We start from the raw sequence: 20,886 nt of genomic DNA on the forward strand, positions 1-20,886 counted from the left end.
TTACCTGCGGCCACCGCGCTGCTGATCCGTGCGAGGAGAGTCCGCTGTAGCAGCGGCGCCTCGGGCGTGTTAAGGACGTCGGTTCCGTCACTGCAGGTGTGTGAGGACCGGGATGGCCGCCTGGGTGCCCGCTGACGCGCTGGGCACGAGAGTGCTGTGTGGCACGGAGTACGGCACCGTGCGCTACGTCGGCAGCGTCCCGCCCCATGCAGGTAAGCAGCGCCGGGCCAAACAGCTCAAACGGTGGCCAGCTGCAGTTCTAATGGTGCTTTTCTTAATTAACTTCTAACTCAGGTAAATTTTGTTTACAAGGCTAAGGAGCCTAAGAAGTACTTCTGGTTGGAGGTGGTTACAGTTTCTTTACTACCAAAAGCTCTTAGCACCTCTCTTTTTTTCATTAGATCTCATCACCTGAAAGAAGGTCGTAGCGAGGTGGGGTTCAGCCTCTTTTCCCTGGTAGCAGTGCTGGGATGAGAGGTAACTGCCTTAAGTTGCACCAAGGAAGGTTGAGATTGGCTATTAGGAAACATGCCTTCTCAGAAAGGGCAGTGAGGCACAGGGTGCCCAGGGAAGTGATGCAGTGGACCCTAGAGGTGTTCTGGAAACACGTGGATGTGGCACTGAGTGACATGGTTGGTGAGCACAGTGGGATGGGCGGACGGTTGGATGGTTTTACTGATCTTTTCTAATCTGAATGATTCTGTGAACGGTGCTTGCTAATCTCTGTGTACAGGCACAGTGTTAGAGGGAGGCAGTCAGCAGTGAGAGACCAACAGTCTGGGCACTCCTGTGATTCCATACTCCAGTGCTTGGAACCAAATAAGATTCAGCTCTGTTTGCTGAAAGATCTGACCAGTTCAGTTGTAAGAGCACGCTATGCCATCTTTGAAAAAGTGATGATGGGATGGGAAGATTGCTTAATGCTTGGAGGTGACTAGCATTGTGTTCAGTTCTAGAAAGAGCAAGAAAGATGACCAGGGAACCATAGGTTCATCATCCTCACCTCACATCACAGAAGGATCGTGAGCACGTTTGCCTGGAATCTGTTTCCAGGTGTATGAAGGACAAGATGGTAATTGGAATACCTTGACCTTTGTAAAAAATGAAAGGTCTTGCTGTGATTATATGACTAGAAATATGGATGAAGAGAATGGGGGATGTAATATTCCTAAACTTTAATAAGACTTTTTAGACAATCTCTAATAATAATAATAATAATAATTGTTTGGAAGCTGGAGAAATACAAACCAGCTGAAAAGACTATTAGGTGGATTGAAAGTCCGCTGGTCTGTCAAGCAGAAAAGTGATAATCAATGATTTGACAGCTGCCTGGTAATATGCGATTAACCCAGAACCAAACTCTGGGATCATTATTGTTCAACATCTTCATTAATGTCTGGAAATGAACAGAGTTCACTCTCAACTGTCTAATGTAAAAAACATTACAAAAAGCAGAACTGCAATACAGGCCAAGCTTAATGAACTTTAGATTTGGGCCTAAGAGATTCTAGAGGTATGAATTTCCACGTGTAGTGTGAAATAAACCCATGTATCAATACAAACTGGCAAACACTAGTAGCTTACAGGGCATGTTGTAAAGGACTTGATAGTTTATGTGGGTGGACGTGAACCATCAGTGAGCTTTGACACAGGCAAAGTGTGTGTTGTACTGGGTTACCATAGAACAATGAACATGGCCAACAAATTAAGGGAATCTGTTGCCCCCTTCTGAGGGCAGATGTTCTTTGTAAGTTTGCATTCAGTATAATGTATCTGGTTTGAGCCATTCTGGTGCAAGATGAATGAGGATAAACTGGAGAGTATCCAGTAGAGAGCTGCCCAGAATGTCAAAGCTGTAAACCACACGTCCCGTGTAGACAAGTCAAGGGAGCTGGGCTTGGGTAGTGTGGTAAAGAGCAAAATTAAGTGACATCTAATAGTAGCCTTACAGCCTTTTGGCAGACAGTTATGAAGATGACAGAGGCAAATTCTTCTTGCAGGTATTAAATTGTATAATAATGGGCAATAGCCACAAATTGTGTCATGGAAAGTTCAGATTTGATGACAAGAAAATCTTTTTAAATACAGAAGTAATGCAGCACTGAAACAGGCTACCCAGAGAGGTTGAAATCTCTCAGAGATCTTCAAGATCTGGCTAGATAGAAACTTAGCTGAGTAACTTGGTCCAGGACTAGATATAATCTCCTGTTTTTTGTGGAGAGGCTAGGTGAACTTCAGAGGTTTGTTCCATGCTTCTGTGTCTATGATGTCATAAATATGAAATGTAGCTACAATATTTTTCAGGAATTTGGCTTGGAGTGGAGTGGGATGATCCTCAGAGAGGAAAACATGATGGTACCTATGAAGGAACGCAGTATTTTAAATGCAGGTGAGTTTATTCCTGGTGTTAACATGTCATGCACATTGGCAAAATGGCCACAAGAAATACACCTCCTCAATTTTTATGGCAAATCATGTTGTTATCAGTTTGCCAGTTTTTAAAAAGATAAGTCTGAATGTTGCTGAAACTGATGGTTTCAGGGGTATGTCAAAAATGTAATTGTTTTTTATATTGTTACTCCTAATGTTACCTTGAGTAGCCCTTTACAGTCTACTTCAAAAAGTGAGTCAGTATGCACTACTTACTTTTCTATGTAACTTAAATGTTGATCATTATTAACTGTCTTAGATACAGTTAATAGATAGTTTTGGTTTGCATTTAAGATGGCTTTCACGCATATTGTTATGGCAAAATAGCAAATTCCTGTTGATTATCTGGATTCACTTGTACCAGTCAGTAATTATTAAGTTCAGTTATTTTTAACGCATGGAAAATGCAGTGTAGATGTGTGGCCTTTTTAAAAATTGTTGTAATAAATTTTTAATATGTCTATGTACATCATATTTAAGCTTGAAGACTCAGACATTTGAAACTGTGGAATGCAGGTCTTCAGGGCCAATGATAAAAGCAGCAAGATGTTGATTTCTGTCTCAGGGGATACAGCAGCTGCTAAAAGCTTTGAGTTTAAGGACAAAAGTAAGAATTAAGTGGATGAATTCATAGAAGGAAAGTTCATTGGTGACTCTTAAAATATTAAGGGCTACTAGCTCAGCAAGCTCCTGGAGTGACAGAGAATACAACAATATTTCATGGCTGTATCACAGAAATACTTGGCCTGCTCTCATATTTTTCCTGTTTTCTAGTGCCTACTTTTGAAGATTATGTGTGGTGTTATGTGAATTGTTGTTTCCGACCACAGTGTGAAGTGACAAAACGAGAAAATGGATTAAAAGTTATCTGTAGTCTTGCAGCCTTACTTTAGGATGGAGTTTCTCTTTGCTTTATCAAAAAAAAAAAAAGTAACCTAAAAGGAATTCCCCCTTGTAATTTACATAGATTAAGTTATTGGCAATAAGATAAGCAATTTTTTTTTAAACATTAGTGTATGCAAGTCAAAAGAGTACCTGAATTCAGTGATTCCAATGATTTGTTGTGCTTCCTTTCCTGCCTCTGACATTGGCTAATAGCAGGTGACTGGATGAGTGTGAAAGAACAAGAATGAGTACATAGTAATCGGTTTTTCAGGGTATTCATAGCTTTGGCTAATCATGGTTCAAAGATTTTTCTGAGCCAGAGATGGTGTATTTGTATATCCACTTTATTTTGCTTTCAATGAATAATTCACCAGAAAGAATTTGTTATGTGAATTTCCTCTGAAAGATTAATTAAAAACCATGTAGTCATTGTGCCTGTGTTTGCTAACTCTAGAGCTTGTGTTTTCAGCTAGTGGAAATTAAGCTTGTTTCCATTTCACACAGAATCACACACAGAATGGCCAGGGTTGGAAGGGACCTCAAAAGGATCACGAATCTCCAACCCCTCCACCACATGCAGGGCCACCAACCTCCCTATTTAATACTAGACCAGGCTGCCCAGGGCCCCATACAGTCTGGCCTTGAACACCTCCAGGGTTGGGGCATCCACAACATCCGCAGCCTGTTCCAGCACCTCACCACTCTGTAATGAATTTGCCCCTGACATCCAACCTCAATCTTCCCTCCCTCAACTTAAAACCATTTCCCCTTGTCCTGCAGTTGTCAATCCCTTTGAAGAGTTGACTCCCCTCCTGTTTGTAGGCTCCCTTTAGGTACTGAAAGGCTGCAATGAGGTCACCCCGCAGCCTTCTTTTCTCCAGGCTGAACAAGCCCAGCTCCTTCATAGGGGAGGTGCTCCAGTCTCCTGAATTATCTTTGTGGCTCCCCCTGGACCCTCTCCAACATCTTCCTGTCTTTCCTGTACTGTGGACTCCAGACCTGGACACAGTACTCCAGATGGATCCACAAGAGCAGAGTAGAGGGGGACAATCACCTCCCTGTCCCTGCTGGCCACGCTTCTTCTGATGGAGCCCAGGATACCATTTGCTTTCTGAGCTGCAAGGGCACATTGCTGGCTCATGTTAAGTTTTTCATCTGTCAGGACCCCCAGGTCCTTCTCCACAGGGCTGCTCTCAAGGACTGCTCCTTCCAGTCTGTATGGATGCCTGGGATTCCTCTGGCTCAAGTGCAAACCCTTGCACTTTGCTGTGTTGAACCTCATTAGACTCACCTGGGCCCACCTTTCAAGCCTGTTAAAGTCCCTCTGAATGGCATCCCATTTCTTTCAGTGTGAGTCTTATCACTTCTTCTTACCCAAATGTAGTTCCTAGTCCCTTCCATGTCACACTGCTGTGCTGTTGCTGTAAAATATCACATTGAAAAGATCTGAGATTAAAATGACTATTCCTGTATTGTGGGGAAAGTAAGCCTAGTCTTGCATCTACCAAAAGACCTGGGGACAAGTGAAATGCCCTGAAGGAGCAAGGGGGGTTTTTAATCAGGACCTGAGAGCATTCAGGGCTCCTTAGAGAATATGAGAATGTGTACTTTGTTATCAGTTCACATTAAAGTTTCTCTCAAGCCAGCAAGCGGAGCTGTTCAGCCACAGATTGAATTAATAGAATTTACCTATTAAAAATTCAGAATTAAAAGTAGCTATTTTGAAATCCCTCCTGGGAATGCTGTTGGTTATCCTTAGCCAAACAGGGATCAACAGGAAAAGGTAGGTCATATTCAGTGGTGAAAAAAATCAGAATTCTTCTGTATCTTTTCCACTTCAACATTTGTGTATTATGAGAACCCTAGAGACTTCATTAGCAGAAAATAAGATGATAAAACAAGATCTGTTCTTTAGGAAAAACAAAGAAATCTGTGAGAAATGGTTATTTTTTTTTCTTCCCTTTAACTAATGATAAAAATAAAGTGAGGCTTGAGGAGTATGAGGACAGTATTTATGGAAGAAAATTAATTCAACATTACATGATTTCCCTTAGCTGAAGGGTAGAAAATTAAGGCAACCACATCTTCTGAATTTGTTAACAGAAGTTGCTTCTTTAATGCTTTGAATTCAATTGAAGTTTCCAAGTTGAAGCTGGTTGTATTCTGCTGTATGCAAAACAGTAAAGTAATTGGCTGGCCATTCCATTCTCTGTGGACAGAAGAATCAACAGAAGATGTTCTGGATGTATTTCAAAAACCTGAATGATTTACATCTGTATGTACAATATTTATATACACGTATAGACTCTTCTGCTTTTCTAGCAACCATTAGTATGCTCCTAGGGAATGCAAGCTCAGAGAATTATCTCAATTCTTATTTTAAAAATCAACTTTCTCAATGAGGCTGCGTATAATCCATAACAGTTTTAATACAGCAATCTTTCAGCGTCTTGTCCTTACAATACCTTCCTTTGTACTCTGCTTTCTTTAGTCTCTCTGGAGACAGAACAGGCATAATTTGTGCACGTGGGCTTGTAATTCTTGTACCAATTGTGACGATGAAGGCAAGCTGCCTTAAAAATGAGCACCTCCTTTTATCAGGAAGTTATAAAAACATCCCCAGCCTCCCCTCCCCCCCAAAAAAACAGCACAAAATCACCATGTCTTTGCTCTCTATTTTTTTTTAAATGATAGTAGTAGATTTATACGGCATTTCTTTATATAGTGTATGCATATATACATATACAAAAAATACATTTTTATATGTTACATGTTTTTTCCTCAAACCTTTTCAGTAATGCCCTTAGCTTAGAAAACTGCTTCTCTAACTCTCTGAATTCTGATGAGCGATAGCAGCTGATGGAGTACTTTATACTTGTATAATCAATGACTATAAAGATGCTACAACTATGAAATAAACAAGAGAGTTTGGCTAAGCATGTTATAATAACAAAAAAGAGAATAGATAGAAAGCTTACCTGCATCCTGGGCTTGCTGCAAAACTCCAGAAGAGGGATCTCTAGAAGAGATCCTTCCCCATCGTAGCCAGCTCTTAAATGGGGTCTAGGAGAGGTGCAGCCAGGCTCCACCCTTCCAGCAGCACAGGTGAATTGCCTTCAGCTGTGCTCCTGTGGCTGACTCATTGTGTCCCCTCAGGTGGTCAATCAGAGGTTCAGGCCGTGATTCCGCAGTTCCCATACAATACTGTAAACAAATGCAATGAAAGGACTTTTTTTTTAATTCTTAGTTCTTTCTAAGGTAACTTTGAAAAGAGTACTTCCCCCCCCCAAAGAAAAGAAAGAAAAAGTAGAGAGATGGCATCAAACTGGCATTCTAAGAGGAAAGTACAACTGAATACGCAATTTCCCTTACCAGGGGGTCTTCCTGGTAGTCCTTATTTGGTTAAATCTGTAGAACTGCATACAACTGTCTGTGGTCTTTGTAGTAAGTTTTATGGAACTAGGACTAAATGTATTTGTTTTGTGGCAGTGTTTGAATCATATGTTATGTGGTACTAATTCAACTTCTTTAAGAGTATGAGAACCAGTGGACAGTATAGCAGTGCTTCAAAATACGCTGACACTGTGAGCGTGTTCATCAAATCTGGATTATCTGGAAAAAACAGTGCATACTGCAGTGACATTTCTTTCAATCTTTTTCCTCATAATAAGGTCTTGTTCCATAGAAATGGAGGAAGCTATTATTTTGACCTTCAGTTGCAGTAGTGTATCACGTAACTTCAGATGAAAGGAGAGTTGAGTAATCAAGCCTTAAAATAGTGTTAAAATTTATATACAGCTTTTGAAACACGAGTATGTATTTAAAATAAAGTTTTTGTCCCATGCACCCATTCAGAGAGTTACTCCCTGGGAGATATGGGCTGAAGTGCACGTGCCTACCCTGAGCATGTGTGTCCTCACATCTCCTGTGGGACATGTGGGTGCTCCAGCTCTCATGTGAAGAGAAGGGAGAAGTGATACTGCCAGCAAGGTGACAATGGCAATGTTAAACCAAGTCTCGACTGTTGCTTTGGTATCCTCTTCTTTTTCCCCAAGTTAAAAAATGTTTAGGTTTCTCTTGTGCTTCCTTTGATCTGAGTCTTCCTCCTCCTGTTGGAAAAAGAGCCTGAGCAATTCCCTGGTTACTGCTTAGTGTGGCAAAAGGCTCATCTTCCTCCTTAGCCACGCTGGGTTTTTGAACAGACATCCTCTCAGACAGTTTCAGGTATTCCTTTCACACGCAGTGTTTACACATGCATTGCTATTTTAGCAGCTGTTTTTCGTCTGTGCCATTTTGCTGGACTGCCCAGTACTGGCTGACATACTTCTCTGCTTACTTCCTAAGTTGGGAGTGACTTCCTGTTGTAACACACGGCGTGTTTTGATTCATAATTGAAAGAGCTGTTACCTCCTGCCAAAGAATAGCTTTGTTCTTCCCCAGTCACTTCTGATTTGCAGCTGGTACTGTTACTAAGAGTGTTGACCATGTTAAATGTTAAGGCCTTCCCCCTAGGTTTGCCCAGACAGAAAAGTAGGGAAGCACTGTAACTGTAAAACTTGCTTGTATGCTATGTTCAAAATTGCTGAATTACAACTGCTTGTTTTTTGTTGTTGTTCTTCTTTGTGACCTCCTCTCCCATCCCACATCCTCCTTGCATTATTAATTTTACTTCTGCTGGGAACTTTGATTTTTGTGTGTTCTTTAGTCCTGAAATGGCAGACTATCCTTGCCAAAGGCATTGTATATTTTCAGTTTCTTCAGCTGACTTTTATAAGTTGTACAGGGACACGTTTTTAAATTTACAGACAGCAGTTGTGACCATCAGGCATTACTGTTTGCATGACATTTGTATTGCTACCTAAAAAAATGACCTGTTCGTATTAAATGGCTCCTTCAAGAGTCACCTCCCAAAATATCTAGTTAGAACACAAAGAAGTTCTTCAAATACAGGAAGATGTCACTGTCATTTTAGTATCTATGAAGAAAAAGCAGTTGCTGTGTGGCAAGGGGAGAATGCATTCTCAAGGTTGCTTTTAGCCTCGGAAGGTCTCAGGTAGGAAGGTTTGGTTGTTTCGCTGTGGTGCTGCTGTGCTCATCTGCGACTTCTGCCCTCTGCTGGCAGTAGAAGAGTGTTGAAATAAAGCTGCGCTGAGCGGTGCTTCAATGTAGAATCTTCAAGTGAGCATCTGGAACTGCAGGCGTCCAATTTTTTTCTTCCCTTGTTTTGTGAAAATTCAGAGTCAACTTTCATGTCTGTTTGACTGAGGTTATCTTGCGAGAACTTCAATTGCTTGCTGACATCTTCAAAGCTTCTGCTGTGTAGTCAGGAATTTGATACATCATAGCAGATTAATCCTAGGTGTCACTCATGAGCTTTGTTTGATGTCACAGCAATCACAGCCTCTATTCTAAAATAAAATTTGAAGGATTTTCTTTAGTACAGCATGTAGCTTCTTCTAAAAGAATTCTGATTTATTGAGAACTTTCCCCTAAAAGGAAAAAAATCTGTTTACAGACCATCTAGATGAGGTGCATGGGTTCAAATAGCTGTCATTTCTGACACCATCTGATCCCTGTAGTGTGTATGCCTCCACCCATGATAACTATCTTGATATATTCATTGCAAAGCAGCCAGTACTGGACAAAGAAATCTTTCTGTCTACCGTTACTATCCACTAACAATACCAAGATCTCTCTCACAAGCTGATTGTCAGCCCAGATTGGACATATTCCAGGGTGTAAGAAGGGCATAAAACTATGAGGCAGCATCCAAAGGAGGGCTATGAAGACAGTGAAAAAGTCTAGAGGTCAAGATGCACGGGGAGCATTGGAGGCCCCTGGGTGTGCTCAGCGCAGAGCAGAGGAGCTGAGGAGAGGCCCGATGGCGGCTGCAGCTCCTCACGGGGAGCGGAGGGGCAGCGCTGAGCTCTGCTCTGTGTGACAGCGGCAGGGCCCGAGGGAACGGCATGGAGCTGCGTCGGGGGAGGGGGCTGTGGGGTTGGGGACAGGTGCTGCACCACAGGGCGGTGGGCACGGAACGGGATGCACGGGGCTGTGGGCACGGCCCCGAGTGTGGAGTTCAGGGAGTGTTTGGACATCGCTCTCAGGTCTTGGATTTGGGGCGGTGCAGTGTGGAGCTGGGACCTGGGCTTAATGATCCCTCTGTTTGACTTGAGTAAATACAAAAGTAGGAGTGATGTACTTCACGTGTAAGAGATGTAGTTAATAAGGTAGTGAAAATGTGATTTATTGTTAAAAGAAATTGTAATAAGAAAGCGTCACAAATTTATGTTAGAAAAAATTGAACATCAAATATTTGCAAATTGTGAAGAACAGCTTCAAAGAAATGGGAAGAAGGGCTCAAAAAAGTGTTGCCAGAGCAAAAGTGTACATAATTGAAAATTTGTGTTGAGTATGAGAAGTGAAGTATTTAGAGTAAATAATATCTTGTTTCTACCCAGATTATTATTAGGATATGAGAGCACTTATGTAAATACTGCAAGTGTTAATGAATAAAACTAGCACAGGCACTTTTCAGTACTGATTTTTTGAATTACTATTTGAATATATGGTGCCCATCTCCTTGCAATGGATCCATGGGATTCATGGTCTCCAGTTACCATTTTTCTGAGAGAATTTTGGATTCAGGAGAGCTGATGATGTATATTATGGTTTGTTAATGAGCCACTCAATGCTTACATGATGTTTGGAGAAGAATTTTATTTACGTAAGTGGTTTCTTCCTCCTGGGTACTTTCCAATCAGAGTCAGTGCTCTTCTCAGCTGGAAGGCAGACAGGTAATCATAACTACCAATTTTATTCCTGCTGTTTTCTGTCTGATCTTCCTATTATACCCTCCATCTGTTCAGTGATACCATTCCCACAACTTGTTTTTGCCAGTTCATCTTACTATTTCCTTTCTAATTTTCATAGAAATTGTCAAAGCAATTACATGGCAAGAAATTGTTATGTGGTTTTTTTTCAGCACAAGAGAAACTAAGACATTTCATAGGACTGTGTAGAATGTGCATTAGCTTGATAATTTTGTTGAATATTCAGTTTCCAAATTTTACCTAGTTACTATTAGTTCTTTTTTTAATTGTTTATTTGAGTTAGTATGAGATAAGATACAAATTGTACCACTTCTTATGTCATTTTTTGGGGGATGAAAGGACAAAGCTACATTCTCAATCTCAACATTTCAAATGAATTATTCAGGTGAAATGGCTACTATTCTGAGTGTTCCTATGGGTCTTAGGTAGAGCTAAGACTCCAGACGTATTTGTCACATGATTTGAGGTAAGTTTGTGTCTGTCAATTGGAAGAAACTTGATTTGCTGGATAAGAATGAGTTCTTAATGAGTTTGGAAAGAACCGGGCAGTTTTTTCTGCTATCGGCACTGTGATGGTAAAGTTCACATTCGAGTACATTTGGTGTTGGTGCGTTTCAGTTCTTACAGTATCTTACAATGTAAACTTGTGTCAAATACTAGCAGTGATACTTTGCAAATGTTGCCAAGTTTTGCTGAGCAGGAGTAGAGATGTCTGATCTTGGTCTGTACAGTTGCCCTCTGGCTGCTTTGGTTCATGGTATTTTTTTCAAAAGTAATAATCAGTTTTTAAACTTTGCCTTTTTTAATCATTCTAATGGTAACTTTTCATCTTTCACTGTTTCCTTGCTCTTTTCCAGGCATCCCAGAGGAGGGTCGTTTATCCGCCCAAACAAAGCAAATTTTGGAGTAGATTTTCTTACTGCAGTAAAGGACCGGTATGGATTGGATGAAAAACAAGATGCTCAAAATGGAATAGAGAATACACATGTAATTGGGAAGAAGACTGTGGAATTTGTTGGCAAAGATTCTATTGAAAAAAAACTAAGGCAAGTGAAATGTGAAATCTAAGATACACTCTGTCAAACGCTAGTTTGATAATAAGGAAAGCAAAATCATGTGGTCCTCAGTTCTTAAGGTAACGTGGCCGTTGGAATGCTGTTCGCCCTAAGTTCAAGAAACTTGTTGACAAATGAAAGGTCTCTTGAAATTTAAGATATTGAGTCAATAATTTCACATGGTATTTTTTATCTGATGTGATTGTTTGCTGCTGACAAAAGGATTGACCTTGCTTGTTCCCTTTCTCTGTTTCTGCTCACCAAAAGGTGAGCTGCTTGGGCTTGTTGAGCCTGCATGAAACCATTCACTGTTGTGTAGGCTGGTTTTCTGTTGGTTCAGTGTATCAACTCCACTTGTGTAGCAGTTACACAGTTGCCAAATTGCACACAGTTAAGATATTTTTTGTATCATCAATAACATGTTTTATAACTTTGTGAATACACATTCCTGGTCCTTTTCAAATAAGTGGATTTTCTGAGTATAAGTATGGTCCTTCTTGTTTCATCTTAGTTTAATGGTATCAGTAATGACTATGTAACAAAGAGAAGGAAGTCAGAAAGTCACTGTACAGCTACTGATGTCTTTCAGTCAGTCCATGTCAATTTCCATTTATTTGTGAGGGTAAGAAAAAAGGAACTGATTTAATGATGTGCAATAGACTGCAGTTTGAATGGCCTCCAGCACCAGCGAGGCATCAGTTCAGTAGGTGACAGTTTCCTGTCTGAGCTGGTATTCCACAACTGTATTCCTTTTGTTTCCCAGAACATATTTAGCAGTCAAAAATGCCTTTCCCCCCCTTTTTTTTTCATAAGTGATATAAAGAATAAAAAATCACTTAGAACTCATTGCAAAAACTATTACCAAAAAATTACTTGGAAATGCCAACTAAATTCCAGTTTGCATACATTTTGTCTCTTTTATGACTTTTTCTGATGTGTATCAGTTGTAATCTGTGGGAGGCAGAGGAGAGGTGCACGAAGGGGAAGAGGAAAGTGGGAGAGAAGAAAGTGTGATTCAACGAGACCTGTTTTGTAGTACAAGGGGTATACAGGAGAGATACAATGTATGACACTCATTCTCAAGGAGATATTTATGAAAAGAGTATTATTTCTTTGTAACAACCAGGTGCTTATGTATTGTGCCCGTTTGTGTTTGAAGATTGCGTAACAGAATGTTCTTCTTCATTTAGCCAGCTGCACCAACTGGTACGTATCTCAGTGTATGAAGGCATGGTGAGCCATGCTGGTCAGAAAGAGGAAATCAGTGCAACGTGTGCTAGTATCCTTTTGGAATATTTGCTATATAATGCAATACCACAAATAAAGTTTATGTTACAGAAAAGAATTTAAAATTGAAATTTGTTTTTATAAGCTCAGTTCAGTGTTTAAAGAGTTAAAATGTAGGAGCCCACAGTTTTTGAGGAAGAATGCAGATAGTGACTGAAAATAGCAATATGATCAGAGATTATTACTGTGGCTGCAATTTCAGAAGTTTCCAGCTATAGGATTTTTTTAAAATATAACTCTAGAATAGATAAGCATATAAAAATACAGTTGATTTGTCCTGTAGGTACCACAGGTTTCAAATATGTAACAAATAATGTATTCAATGGACTACACGTTATGGCAATGTTATAGAAGATCAAAGCAAGGTATTTCATTTGTGGGGACTGGTAAAAATTGCTATCAATGCAGAAATGTATCCATTTTAAGATTTGTAAAGTGAAGCTCTTTTATAACAACTCTAAGCCATTTCTGTGCTGTGCTTTCTGTACAAACGAATGTAAAATTTGCTGTAACTGAATAGTAGTACCTCTTCGGGCTAACAAAAATGTATTCTGTTTTCCCTTATTTCATTCAAAACCAAAACCTAATTCTAGTTCCTGAAGAAGGAAGTTCAGGCTTGAGATGTTTGTTTTCTTAATATGAAATTTCAGGTATCAGACATTTAGATCTTTCAAAAAACCTGGTGGCATACTGGGATACAGTAATAGACATTGCTTCTCAACTTCCAGATCTGGAAACGCTTGATATCAGGTATAAATATGCATATTTGGATTTCTGTTCCTTTGGAGGTAAGGGAAAAAAGAAGAGACTGTTTTAGATATGAGATCAACTTTCAAAAGATAATTGAGTGCTTCAGTATGGGCTTTAATGGCACCTAAGTTTTAATTACTTTCCTTTTTTTAAATCTCACTGTTAAAGAGTGTAGATACATGCTTTCATATGTGATCTCTGTTGTCTTACTAACAACTTCCAAAACCTTCACTGTATGATACACACAGTGTAGCTAAAATAATTTGAAAGCAATGTAAGCTGAAATAGACACTGAGTTGCTTTAATAATAAGGTGTGCCCAGTGTTTGTATTTAGTTTTATAGCTAACCTGACCAAAATATAACACCCCCAACTATTTAAAAATATATATTCCTCAATGTTTAGCACTGAATAGGTATTGCAACCTGGGTGCTGTTTGTAATATTAGGGCTTAACAGTGCATAAATCATATGTAATTGTGATTTATTATTATCAGCATGTGTGAGAATATGGAAAACTTATCTGAATTTACTTAAAATAATTTTTTTCATTGCCATTGTTAAGAAACGCAGCCTAGACTTACGGGTATTTAGAAGTTGTTTGTGATAAAATTGGAATGCAAAATGGAAGGGAGGGTGGAATTTGGAGCTTGTAGTTTGAACTATTATTTGTTTAATTGTTTTGATCTTCTGTCAAGAGTTTATTCTAGAAAAGAAGCTATCAGGTAGGTCTGTTAATGAATTTTCGTGTGTGCACAAGTAGTGTTGGAGGAAGTATCCAATGCACCAATAAATTCCACAAACTCTCTCAGAGCTTGTTTAAATGGGAAAAAATTCCTGTAAGTGTAACTACATCGAGCAATTTCTTGTACTAGTACATTCAAGTACATCAGACTTTAAGAAAGAAATAAGAACTTTGGGGGGGGCAGATAATGAAAACTAATTTGATGTCTTCAATATGGAATCTTTCAAGTGTTTGATAGTGATATTTTTGCTGTCAACATTTTCTACGTACTTTCTGTTTCATTCTCGCTGGTTTCAATCAGTACTAAGGAGTTCAAGCCCCAGATCAGGCTTGGTTTTGTTTCTTATTAAAGAAAGCCATTATTTTCAAATTCAAAATGTAGGGAAGGAAGGTGTGGGGAAGCCACAGGTGAGTAAATGTGCATCCATGAAGTAGGAGGGTAAATTAGGATAGAATGAGTTTGAATGTAAGCTGAATTATTTCTTGTAGTGTTTTTAGGTGTGTGATATGCTATCAGTGACTTTTTTTCTTTAATTATGCTCATATTATTTTTGTCCTTACTCTGTAATTCCAACTGAGTGACTTCATGAATAATTAGATATATTTAAGTTTATGCTAATAATTGCTCTCTTTACACAGTGGAAACAAAATGAAATTTCCATCTACATCAATGTCTAAATCTATTGCATTTTCAAAGTTGACAGCACTGGCACTTAATCAGACTGAGATAACATGGACAGAGGTAATAACTTTTTAATTTCTTTTTTTATACTGCTAGATTTTTAGACAAGTAAAGCATAGTAATATTTATACATTGTATTATTCTTCTGAAATGTGATCATCCTTAGTAAAGGTGCTGTAACATAACTGTATTTGTTGGAAATGTAGATTATATTGGCACAGGAGTTTAATAAGACATGTTTGACTTCATTTACATCTGTAAATTACCAAGTCAAGATAAAGCAGTTGAAGTATACTTTAACTTCATGTTCCAAAGATTTGAAACTTTTGTTTCCTTGAGGTTAGTAAGAGTTTGTATGTACTTTAAGGTAGTTAATAGAACAAGTGCAAAGAGAACATGGGTCAGTATGACATGAAATAGTTGCTTTGGCACCACTTTGCATCAGTGGTGACCAATGAAAATACCTGACATACATCATACAACACAGATGTAGCACACAATAAACTAAGCTCTGACTTGTTTCAGGAACTGAAACATGCAAATATTTCATTGATTCTGCCCTAATGTCTCACCTCATTAAGGGCAAAGTCCTGTTGTCAAACATGTTAGCAGTGGCATTTTATCTGGAGTGGGTGGAGGAGAAGGCCCTATGAATCGCTTTTCAGTAGTGCTTTGTTACTTACAGGGACTTGTAAGTACTAATCCATTATTTGGATTTCTCTGCATCAGATCTCATAAGTACTGTGTTGAGAAATCAGCTGAATTTTCAAATTTCTGCTGTCAACTGCTACCCAATAATAGAATACTTACCAAAACTGGTGTTCTGATTGAAGTGGAAGTTGTTTTCAGTTTCTTCTCTTGAGGCTGGAGGAGGATCGTTGCTATGTTTTTGTTATTATCCATCTATTGTCCTTTTAAACCATTGGTGCTAGTTGATAATCTTTCCATAATGGCAGCAATATGAATGTTGAATTGAATGGAAGAACTTCATGATTACAGACACTCTAAATGCTGTCTAGTGCACATCAGAGTTTAAATTTGAGCACTGTGAAGAGGTTGGTGCTGCTGGTGGCTGGCATCTCAACCAGGTTGCTAAAAGAGTTGTGTAGCTTTGGCTTAGAATTATAGAATCACCAAGGTTGAAAAAGACCTACAAGATCATTCAGTCCAACCATCCACCAATAGTTCTCACTAAAATATGTCCCTCAAAACAACAGCTAAATGTTCCTTGAACACTTGCAGGGTTGGTGACTCCACCACCTCCCTGGGCAGCGCATTCCAGCACCTGACCACTTCTTCATGCAGGTTACAGTTCGTTATGGGTAACGAAGGTTCAAAGCTAAGCCTCTGGTTAGTCAGAGCAGTTTAAAATTAGATAACATTTTGCATTTATTTTTGAAACTCCAGTCTAGCTGACAGTTTAGTGTAGCTGGTAAAGAGGCTTTTGATGCAGAAGCCTTTTTTGTAAAATTAATGTTTGTTTGATTAATTCTCTTCTAAGCCTGTGCTTAAAGGAGGTGGTGTTCCAGGGCACACAGAAGGGAAAAACTGAAGGCACTCCATGTTATTAATACTCTGTGAAGAAACCACTTAAAATGTTATTGCTAAAGCTGCATGGAAGTTACATTGAGAAGTTGGCTTTTTAATAGAAAATAATAATGAATGTGATCCAAGCCACAGAGGAACGCAGAGACTGTCAGTGAGAATGTAAAAGAAGTCTGAAAGTCCTGGAAATGTTTTCATCAAAATTAGAGTGATCTGGAGCACTTCAAAAGAATATATTGCCGTGTATGAGAATATATGGCAAGGGGGTAGGTCTTAAAAAAGAAGACCTGCATTTTTGTTTTCATTTGTTCTTCTCTTTTGAAATGTTCAAACAATAGAGGCTGCCATGCAGTTTGGCACGACCCCCATATTTGCCTGTCCTGAGCATTGGTTTTTCCAATGGTTTATTTCATTTGTGCATTGTATGTGTACATCAAAATACATCTGAGATTTCTGCTAGTGTGTCACTAAGAGAACATATTACTGCATTATTCCTTTTGGTTGTTCAACACATACCATATAATCTTCAGAGGGATCAGATGTCCTGTAAAATATCTTAGAAATCATAGAAATGGAAACTGAGTTAATCCATTTGAGAGTAATTCATAGTTTTGACTCCAAAGCTACACTTACTTTCTCATTCAGTATTTAGATCACAGTGATCTGCTTGTCGTTTTGTTCTCAAACTAATACCTTATGTATAGGGGAAAAAAAACAAACACAGGGTTAGAGCAGAGGTGTAGCATTGTTATTGCTGGCACTAGCAAGTGGCAGGTAGTTGGGAAAAATTAGAGGCAATGGACAAGCATAGAGCAAGAACTTCTTATCAAGTCATCTGGAATTCCAAGGCTTCCTGAGCTGGTGGCCGTATATTTAAATAATCTGTATTTAAATAATCTTTCTGGGTTTTTCTTTCATCATTTATTCAGCAGCACTGAGGATCTATCCAAAATTTTTTATGTCTACATCTTATAAAATCAATTTAATTATGTGCTGTATGAAAAAAGATCCCTTTTGGCTTTTGATCTTGCTGCCTGATAATTTCATTTGATATTTCCCAACTTTTTATATGCAAGTAGTTGACAAAAGCCCTGTACTTTGATGACTCTTGTTAGGTTTCTTTCCATCTTTCCCATTAGCACTATTTACTTCCTGACACGAAGAGACTAAACATAGAGGAACATCACAGACTCGCATGATGACAGATTACTTCTTATCTTTATTTCTTTTGCAACAGATCTTGCATTTATGTTTTGCTTTTCTGATCAGCAGTGGCTGTTCCAGTGCCCGATCCTTCCCAGCCATTCCAACAGACTATCCCCAACATGCCACACTCTTTACTGAGCTTTAACTACCTGTGCTGATAGTTCTGGACACAAGGAAGTGCTGCTTAGAAGAAAATGAGCATTAGGCAACCTGCAATACTTATTTCTGGTTTTGATACCTATGATCAGTTCTGAATATGTTCTGGGGGAATCTGCTTAAAGTATAATAATTTCTGGAATAATTTTTTCCCAACTTCTGTTGCATTAAATGATGTTTTGCTCATAGGTTCTTCTTTGTGCTCCAGGATGGCCAGTACTTGAAGAATTATACCTTACTTCAAATAATATTACAGTTTTGGAAAGGTAAGATGGGTAACACACATTGGTCTTTTGTGACTGATGTACTGCTAAGTTATGGTATAGCTGCTAAGGGACATTCCTGCAATGGTTATGCCACCATGATATAATTGTGACATACACAGTGCAAGCTTCACATGATGTACTTCCAAATACTTTTTATAAGTACAATTATCTGCGTGCAGTTATATACATAGAAAACCAGTATTTTAATGAAAAATAACCTGAAATATTCTGCTTTTGTGTGGTGTTTTGTTTTGTTATTGTTTTTCAATGTGGCAGGCCTGATAATGTCCTGCAGACCCTGAAACTGTTAGACCTTTCAAACAACCAGCTACTGGATGGAAATCAGCTGCACCTGATAGGACATCTCCCCAGGTAGCTGTTAAACAAATTTGCTGGAAGTTCTTTGTCTTATCCCATATATTCATTCTTCTGTGTAGTCTTTGTGGACTGAAATACGTTTGGTTTTTTTATGCTTCATGGAAGATGAATGGAATCTTAAAACAGAAGCAGTTTGCCCTCTTGAGAAGAGTAACTGAATTGCTTGAGCTATCTTAATACAATCTTAGTTTGTTGTAAACAAGGCATTCTTAAGTTGTGTGTTAGTAAGTTTTTATTATATACTTACTCATAAAACTGAAGTTTTTACTAAGTTCTTTAAGTGTTAGCATCTACAGCATTTTATCTATGACAACAGGAGAGAGAGTTGTCGTAGAAAAGCAAAAGAGATTTGGTTGTGGCTTCTTAGGAATGGTTTTATGTCCATGACAGTGTTAAAGAGGCTCATCAGTAGCTGCACAGCCATCACAGTTGTTTGAGTGTGCAGAATGCTGTTAGGGCTCTTTGGTGGAAGGTGTGACATTAAAGGCCATTGGTGATGGGCAGTTTCCACGAGCAGGCCATCCCACACTGTCCATCTATTTGTCCTTTGTTGGTTTTGCTTTTCTAATTAAAAAAAAAAAAAAGCAAAACACAGTGAGATTGGAGGGAGGCAAAGCTTGAAATTATTGCACTTATTTTCTAAATGCTCTGCTAAGGCCTGAGTGCTGCCTACTGCTGTTTACTTGCCATTGATGTCAAAAGTCTATTGCATTTTTGTTTTTAATAAACAAAGCAAAAATTGAGGTGGGTTTTTTTGGGAGGTTTGTTTTTAACGAAAAATGTTGTGTACTAATCATTATGTCTTTTACATTTCAGATTAGAACAATTAATACTTACCAGCAATGGAATATCTTCTGTACACTTTCCCGATGCTGAGTTTGGTACGTAAAAGAAGCAGTTGGTTTTGGCCTTATAATTCTGTTCACTTAAAGTTTTCATTATTGTTTGGACTTATTCTCTTTCCTAGGATGCAAGACTAAAATGTTTCCTTCCTTAAAACGCCTTGCAATAAATGACAATAAAATCTCACAGGTAGGTTTGCTTGTGAGAGCTTCACATTTTGTAAACGTGTGCATCTTTCTTTAAGGGTAACTTGCAATTTGCTTTTTTGAGATTAGTTTGATTGCTGGTGTAAGAGCTTGAGGCAAATACTGAACTCTTTGGTCAACACACAAGTGGGAATTTCAGAGTTTTAAAAGATCCCTAGCATCTCAATTGATGAGATTTATGGTGGTGAGTCCTATCCCTCTGCTACCTCATAATTCCTCATGTGCAATTCTATCAATTTAAAATGCTGAATAGCTCTCAGTTTATCTAGTTTTTTTAATGAAATGTACTGCAATTATTTTCTTCATCAAATGAAGAGCATGGAAGTAGCTGGTTCTGCTGTCCAGAAGAATTGTTTCATTCACAGTTACTGCACAGGAAAGGCCAATGTCACTGCTTGTTGTTCTGCAATGCAGTGAGATTTATGTTTCCTCACCAGACTCTTCCCCTCCATTTCAGTGGTCGTCGATCAATGAGCTTGAAAAACTGCCAAGTTTGCAGGTACTGGAGTGTCGCAATAACCCTCTGATGGACACAGAGAAGAATCCAGAGACCCTGAGACAGCTGATTATTGCCAAGATAAGTCAATTGGAGGTTTTGAACAAGTCTGAGGTATGCGATGCGTCAAGAAATTGCACAGGTCTGCAGAAAAACATTTCAAATCGTTGCTTGATTAATTTTTGTTCAGCTTCTTTTGTTTGTTTGGATGTGGGAAAAGTAAAGTACTGATTATTCCATCGCTTTGGTAAGGGGGCACTAACTGGGAACACAAAGTACAGCCCTGTTTGTGAGCATTGCTAGTTCAACAGGCGTTAGAACGCGGGAAAATATAAAATAGCACCAGCATTTCTCCATTGGTTCCTATTGAAATTGCAGGGCCATTAATAAAAAGCATACACGTGCCAAAAAGAAAAGAAAAAGCAGCGTTGTTAACCCATTTCAGTTATCTTCTGTAACAGGAGGCTAGCACTATCTGAATCAAATCAAACTTGCAGCAGAACTCTGCATAAAGGAGGACAGAAACAGCATGTGTGCTGCAGCTACAAAGAGTACTTCAATATTCGTGTATGGATCAGTCAGTACATGGAGGTAGAGCTCCTTAGATTCCCAATAGTTTAAGGTACCATAAATGTATGGATCAGTTAGTGCTTAGAGATTGGCTTTGTAAGGTTATTGGTAGCGTTAAAATGTACTGAACAAGGCCGTAACAGCACGAGTCAGCATCATGAGTTAGATTTTCTTTTCTGGAAAGCCCTATCATTTTATTGTGCTCCATTCTTGTGTCAGTACAGATTTTTCCTGATGAGAGAAGAGGAGCAGAGCTTGATTATCGCAAAATATTTGGGAAGGACTGGCTAGAAGCTGGAGGGCACTGGGATCCAGCGAGAAACAAACCCAGTGAAGAATTTCTTGCTGCCCATCCCAGATACCTATCTCTTTGCCTTAGTAAGTGCAAGTCCAGTTCCGTGGTTGCTCTCCTTTGGGCTGCTGTTGAATGTTAGTCTCAAAAGTGCTCGTGTCTGTGTGTGCTTTCCTTTACGTAGAATATGGTGCACCTGAAGAAGGAGAACTGAAGAGACAACAGCCTTTGACTCTGAAAAATCAACTTTTGAGTAAGAGGCC

General features: G+C 39.0%; 2 protein-coding genes across 2 annotated transcripts in view; one reads left to right on the top strand and one right to left on the bottom strand.

Annotated features, from left to right (window-relative positions):
- Nucleotides 1-20,886, top strand: part of TBCE (tubulin folding cofactor E) — a 23,623-nt gene continuing 2,737 nt past the window's right edge. Inside the window, exons 1-13 of the mRNA XM_048938374.1 lie at nucleotides 1-212; nucleotides 2,305-2,389; nucleotides 11,006-11,198; nucleotides 12,398-12,482; nucleotides 13,141-13,240; nucleotides 14,623-14,725; nucleotides 17,762-17,838; nucleotides 18,115-18,210; nucleotides 19,033-19,097; nucleotides 19,184-19,248; nucleotides 19,723-19,875; nucleotides 20,556-20,709; nucleotides 20,808-20,876. Of these exons, the coding sequence (XP_048794331.1) occupies nucleotides 113-212; nucleotides 2,305-2,389; nucleotides 11,006-11,198; nucleotides 12,398-12,482; nucleotides 13,141-13,240; nucleotides 14,623-14,725; nucleotides 17,762-17,838; nucleotides 18,115-18,210; nucleotides 19,033-19,097; nucleotides 19,184-19,248; nucleotides 19,723-19,875; nucleotides 20,556-20,709; nucleotides 20,808-20,876 (1,345 nt within the window). The 5' untranslated portion in view covers nucleotides 1-112. The remainder of the gene's footprint in view (nucleotides 213-2,304; nucleotides 2,390-11,005; nucleotides 11,199-12,397; nucleotides 12,483-13,140; nucleotides 13,241-14,622; nucleotides 14,726-17,761; nucleotides 17,839-18,114; nucleotides 18,211-19,032; nucleotides 19,098-19,183; nucleotides 19,249-19,722; nucleotides 19,876-20,555; nucleotides 20,710-20,807; nucleotides 20,877-20,886) is intronic.
- The window catches only part of LYST (lysosomal trafficking regulator), a 135,074-nt gene continuing 132,032 nt past the window's right edge, over nucleotides 17,845-20,886 (bottom strand). Inside the window, exon 42 of the mRNA XM_048938364.1 lies at nucleotides 17,845-17,987. Coding sequence (XP_048794321.1) covers nucleotides 17,883-17,987 — 105 coding nt within the window. The 3' untranslated portion in view covers nucleotides 17,845-17,882. The remainder of the gene's footprint in view (nucleotides 17,988-20,886) is intronic.

This window comes from Lagopus muta, chromosome 2 (genome assembly GCF_023343835.1).
Source record: "Lagopus muta isolate bLagMut1 chromosome 2, bLagMut1 primary, whole genome shotgun sequence".
NCBI lineage: Eukaryota > Metazoa > Chordata > Aves > Galliformes > Phasianidae > Lagopus > Lagopus muta.